The 6125-nt window shown below is 40.2% G+C and overlaps 1 protein-coding gene across 1 annotated transcript; it reads right to left on the bottom strand.

The window, feature by feature from the left end:
- Nucleotides 1–970: 970 nt before the first annotated feature.
- Nucleotides 971–5223, bottom strand: LOC107724211 (spermatogenesis-associated protein 2-like). The gene is made up of 3 exons (XM_016533052.1): nt 5151–5223; nt 3281–4038; nt 971–1630 (listed from the first exon to the last, which is right to left on the bottom strand). The coding sequence occupies exons 2-3, from the start codon at nt 3626–3628 to the stop codon at nt 971–973; spliced, it is 1008 nt and encodes a 335-aa protein (XP_016388538.1). The 5' UTR covers nt 3629–4038; nt 5151–5223.
- Between the last annotated feature and the right edge of the window lie 902 nt (nt 5224–6125).

Below are 6125 nucleotides of genomic sequence, written 5' to 3'. Positions count from 1 at the left end.
AGGCAGCAGGGAGAGCAGGTTGAAAGGTCTCTGAAATTAAGGAGATGTAGACAGACTGATATACTGCCTTTGTTCTGTTGGAACAGACACAAAAAAAAAAAAAAAAAATATATATATATTAGTAGTTGCAGAAAAAAAGGCAACATATATATAATTAGTGTTATCTTCAGGGAAGAATACAAATCAGGCTAATTAGGGTGAATGTCACAAAAACATGTCAAAGTCATATTTTACACCATAATAAAAAACTAATAATAAAAACAGCAAGAAAAATATTTTGCATAGAGGAAATTAATTTTTACAGGTTCGAATTATCATAACACGTGTGTGAATAGAACATTTATAAATACTACTGTAATAATACATTGTAGTAGTATTTGTTGTACTGGATTTAGTTTATCCTCATTTTAATTTTATATTACATAAAAACATTCTGGATCATAAAGTATGAGTTTCAACACTGTATCTGCAGTAATGAGAATCTAGTTTTCTCTTTGTAAAATATCACATCTTCTTTGGATTGTAGGGTGAAATATGACCCATAAAATCCTCTGTGACACTCACCCAGTAGTAACACTTTAGTTTATCACTGTATGCAAACACGCCACCATAAATGCATTGCACAATTAATTAACAAAATAATAATAATAATAATTGTTTCTCATGACAGTCAGCGTAGCAAAATATTAAATTATTCTCCATTTCAATGACTTAACATCTTAACAGGTTAAAACAATGTAAAGGAAAACTGGACAGAGGAAAAATTATATAAATATACTGACATAATCAACAGTATGTGCATGAAGTTTCATGGTGCTTGCAAAGCATGTTAGAGGCCAGGAGCGCCCCCTCCTGGTTTTACTTTCAACAGCAGCATTTTGAACAGCGTAGGCTGACTTCTTAGGGGTTAAACCCACAAGGCATTTCTTGTCAGAGGACTCAATATAGTGACTTAACAGCAACTAGAAGTCTACAAGTCCACCTCATCCAGGGAGGACAAGTGGTAGGAGTATGGCTCAGACAGGGGCGACTGAATCGGGAAGAAGTCAGCCACTGGGCTGTAAGAGGGCGGCGCTGCCACAGGGTAAAGAGAAGGGCTCGGTCGGATGATTTCATCCTTCAAGTCTTCTTCCGTGTCGACGAACAGTGGCTCTTTGCGCAGGCTGAGCGAGGCCTTCAGCACTGGCTTGCTGGCTTGGTGCCAGTGTCCTGCGCTGTCTGTTACATCCACCGACTTGGACGGCCGACCGCTTCGCCTTAGGTGGGCGCGGTCAATATCCACCGGCCGCACCGACAGGCGGGACAAGTCTCCTGTAAGGCTGTCTCGTCGGCGGAGGGCGTCGGCGCACCCTGCCGCATCTTCTCTGGTGTTCCTCCTCACCTCCATGGCCTCCAGCTCCGAGGCAAAGCCCCGAGACATGGACACCACCTCGCCGAGCAGACGGCATTCAGCCTGGGCGAGGAGCAGTTCGAAGGCGAGCTGCCGGAGGTGGGAGGCTCCACCAGGATGGTCCCTAACGTGGTACTGCAATTCCTGGTCTCTTGAATAGCCCATGGTACGCAGCAGCGAACGCAAGTCTGCGTCGCATATCACCGACTGCAGTTGGTACACATACGGCCCCGTGAAGGTCTGTAAGAGTGAAAGAACAGTCATTACACTCTCAAAAGCAAAGATTAAATTCATTTTTTCACATTCATGAACTAGAAAGGTTTTAATAGAAGGCTGAATAATTAACCCCAGAATGCAGTGCAGTCTCGCTGAAACTACAGACTTCTCACTGAAACGTAGGGCTGGGCGATATGACCTAAAATCGATTAATTGAACACTTTACCTCAATTACTATTTATTTATTTTTATAAAACGGATAGTTCCAGTCCTTGATTCTGATTGGTTGAGTCAAGTTCAAAGCTGTTGTAAATTACTCTACAAACATACACCTTTGTTTACTTCTGTGTGTTGCTCGGCAACCACTTTGTTGGAACCACAACTGTTTCTGAGGAACTACATTGTTTGGTGGAAGAATAATGTTTTTATTAATATCATTACACTTTATTTGCTCTGTTTTATTTTGTGAAACCTTACTACGTATATGGAATAACCGTTTTATAAAAGCAATAAGCCCCGTGAAGCAGTGGTTTACAGTGAATTTATAACAGCCAAGGGGGTTGTATCAATTCACTGTAAACCACGGCTTCTTGGGGCTTATTGCTTTAATTTCCTTTCTTTCTTTCTTTCTTTCTTGCCCTAATAGTTCAAGTTTAAATTAAAGGTTTGTACCATAAATATACTCAAATATTAAAGGTGGGATATTTTTATATTTTTTTTTTCTAATGACAAGAGTGCATTTCTTATCTTTGTGATTTTAAAATAATTGAAGGAAACAAACTATTTGTGGTTATTTACGATTAAAATCAGAGCTTGCTTGAAATAAAGATGTCTAATGAAAAAAAAAATTTCAGTTTAATTGTAAAAAGAAAGTTTCCTAAAAAATAGATTCATTTTTGCAAACAAAATAAAGGAATATTGCCATGTCAAAATGAGAAAACAACCAGCAAACAAAATAGCCTACTTTTTAAATATTGTCATGTGAAAAGCAGAAAATAACTTGTATCTCTTGTAAATTAATATTATTTTAAATAATGCCTTGTGAAACGTAGAAAATAATAACTTGCATCTCCTGTAAACAAATGTTTTAAATAATGAATGTAAATATAACACTGCTGATTAAGAGAAAGAGCAGGGCACCATCTCAGTGATCTTGTGGCGTCACGCTATAAGCACAAGTATTTACTCTAGGTTCTTACTGGCCATTCACACAGAACACATCTTTGCATCTAAAACTGTGAAACGCAGCACGTAAAAATTTATTTAATTTTTTTTTAAATAAAGTGCAGGGCAGAATGCCTACTCCGCCATGTTGCCCTCAAATACAAAACTTGCCATGCCAACCTGCTACTGTAAACAAAAGCTTGCAACGCTTGCCCCGCCTCCAGGGTCTTCTGATTGGTCCACTGTTTTGGAACCGACATTGATGAGCGGCACTGTGTGTAAAGGTTTAAATTATTTTGCGAGACGCTGCAAAAGATGCGAGCACAACTACACGCGGTAAGTATCTTTTTAAGGGAAAAGTATTAATAGAATTTTAAAAAACTATATAACCGACATGGGAAAATTACATTTGTTTACGGTTCGATGAATCGTCAAGCCTTACTGAAACGTCAGTCCCTTTGTGCTCCATGGAAAAAAAACAACAATGAATCCTTTAATCCGTTGACTCACCTTTATGCAACGGAACTCTTTCTTCCAAGGAAAGAGCAGCAAGTTGGAACAGATGGTTTCCAGCGTCGCAAAGGCCGTCTCCAATGTCCGCAAGTTTGCGCTTCTCTGAGTCCTCAGGGAGTTCTCAGCCATTTCATAGAATCGAACCATGCGAAAGCGCTGCCCTGGATCGGGCTGGTATGAGCCAAGCAGTGCTGTTGCAGTAGAAATCAGTGCCTCCTCGGTCTTGGCTCCTCCTCCTCCTTCACCGGCTCCCTCCTCAAGCCGATTCTCCAAAGACGCCACATACCTGCGGAATAGATCTTCTCGCAACTTGGCATCCATTGGTGGCAGTGGGCTGCGTAGCATGCAACCTCTTATCCTACAATCCAGGAGTTTCTTTAAACGGGACCTCTTGCCATCTCAAGTCCTCTCTTCCACTAGACACCGGAAGACCTGGGACAACGGTGCAGTGTGGTGGGGAAAATCAGCAAGCTGCGATCATCCTCCAAAAGAGCGATATGCAATAATGAAAGTGAAGATGTGCTTGGTTTAATTCGGGCGTACGCCTTCCCCGGGGCTCTTTCATGCTGTAATGGGCATCTCTGGGTTCCTCATTAGCCAAAACACCTCAACGGGACATGAGAAGGTTTTGGGATTTGGGTGCTGGATGGAGAGTCCTCACCTTATTAAGCCCTTACTGCCAAGCTTTCCCCCGCAGTAGGTTGAAGGTCAGGGTTTGCAGAGAGGAGCGCACATTAAAAACACCATGTCCAATGCTGCAACGACAGAAGAACAACATCTGTTTGATAAAGACAAGTCTAATACATTAGGCTTGCCTCACTCTCTTTGCCTGCAATCACATAGGCCTAGCTAGTTCATAATGCAGGCACGCATCACAGAAAGACCAAAGCAGGCCATGAGAATGAAAAATACACTGCCTATGTGTGATGTAGTTTAAATCATAGTTGGGCCTAAATTAAATCTGTTTTACATTTTATGAGCTTTATGAGCATTTTTTTTTAATGGAAATGAGTGTAATTCTGTGGAATGGATTTTTATTTATTTATATATATATTTTTTTTTTATGGGTTAAACTGAGAGAAATAAAACTTTTAAAAGTTACATCCTGCGGGTAGATGACATAATGACAACATTTTGGGTACATCTTTCTCTGTTGACAACCATTTAAATACAACCATGTATTCCAACAAAAGGTTGTTTTTTTTTTGGGGGGGGGGGTGTTCAAGCAACATATACACTGCAAACATTTCAATAGCTATAATAAAGATGACATGTCTTTATTATGACAATTACAAAAAAAAAAAAAGCAAAATGGACTAAACTTTTGAGCTGTCTTCTGCCATGCACGTTTGAGTTAACGGACCCAGCGGGACAGCCAGCAGTGAAGCACTTGGGATTTGGTTCTTCTGTCAGACAATCAGTATTTGCTGCACAGGTGATCGACTCAAAACTGTCTGTGCCAAAACCCCATGAGCAAAGATGGCAGCAAGCTGGCCGTGTACAACAGTACTTCCAGGGGGTTCTGCACTCATTGAGATGAATGGCAATGCTAACGAATAGCTTTCTCCAGGTATTATACATAGACGTCCTTGACTGAAATCACAAGCAAATTAGCCAAAATATTTAATAAACAAACAGGTAAGGAAGAGGGAACAATTCATGAATTGTCATTTCTGTGAATGACAGGAACGTTTCGCAAAACTCTGCAAGCACAGATTTCCTATTGGACCTGCCAATAATGTACACATACACTGAACAAAATTATAAAGGCAACACTTTTGTTTTTGCACATGTCCGTTGAGTGTCATGCAGTGCTGGGCAGCAGCATTACCGAGCCGCCCCCTCCCCATCATCCAGCGCCTCTTACCTTCATGTTCCGCTGGAAATCCCCACCGCCGCACTGCGCATGCGCCACGCTGCCTCCCCTGCAGGCTGCGGGACTAGCGCTGGATCGTTCGATTCATTCAGCGAGTCGGTTCGCATAAATGATTCGATTCATTGGAGTCGTCAGCGCTCAAAACAGTTTCCAGAAGTCTCCGCGCTGTATTTGACGTCTTCTTTTCTGAACTTTAAGTCAATGTTTGTTTAAATACCGCGCTGTTTTCAGTTACCTTAACTCATTAGGTTTGTAAATGTATGAGTAGTCAGTCGGTGACAATGTGATCCAGTTTGTTGCTGTCTTTCCAGTTGAGTCCCTAATGTTTTTCTTCTTCTGTAAAATGTCCTGTTGTTTACGTTTCTAATATGTGACCCTGAACCACAAAACCAGTCACAAGGGTCTTTTTTTTTTATTGAGATTTATCTGAATAAATAAGCTTTCCATTGATGTAGGGTTTGTTAGGATAGGACACTATTTGGCCGGAATGCAACTATTTGAAAATCTGGAATCTGAGGGTGCAACAACAACAACAACAAAAAAAATAAAAATATTAAGAAAATCGCCTTTAAATTTGTCCAAATTAAGTCTTTAGCAATGCATAGTACTAATCAAAAATTAAGTTTTAATATATTTACGGTAGAAAATTTACAGAATATCTTCCTGGAACCTGATCTTTACTTAGTTTCCTAATGATTTATGGCATAAAAGAAAAATGGATAATTTTGACCAAACAGCAATTGTTGGCTTGCTACAAACATACTCGTGTGACTTAAGCTGGTTTTGTGGTCCAGGGTCACAGATATGTTATATCACCCACAGTTTCAGCTTTAAAAGGTTCTACCTCTTCGAAAACTGGTTTTGAAATAGCATCGTTTTGGTAGACCAGTTATTTAATTCAGATGGTCTTCTTTTTACATATGAGGAATTCTTAGCTAAATAAAATTTTCCCATACCGCCAAAGGA

The sequence above is a fragment of the Sinocyclocheilus rhinocerous genome, unplaced genomic scaffold (assembly GCF_001515625.1).
Source record: "Sinocyclocheilus rhinocerous isolate Xijiao unplaced genomic scaffold, SAMN03320098_v1.1 scaffold815, whole genome shotgun sequence".
NCBI classification, from domain to species: domain Eukaryota; kingdom Metazoa; phylum Chordata; class Actinopteri; order Cypriniformes; family Cyprinidae; genus Sinocyclocheilus; species Sinocyclocheilus rhinocerous.
The sequence above is the reverse complement of the archived record's forward strand: the minus strand, read 5'-3'. Positions and strand labels throughout refer to the sequence as shown.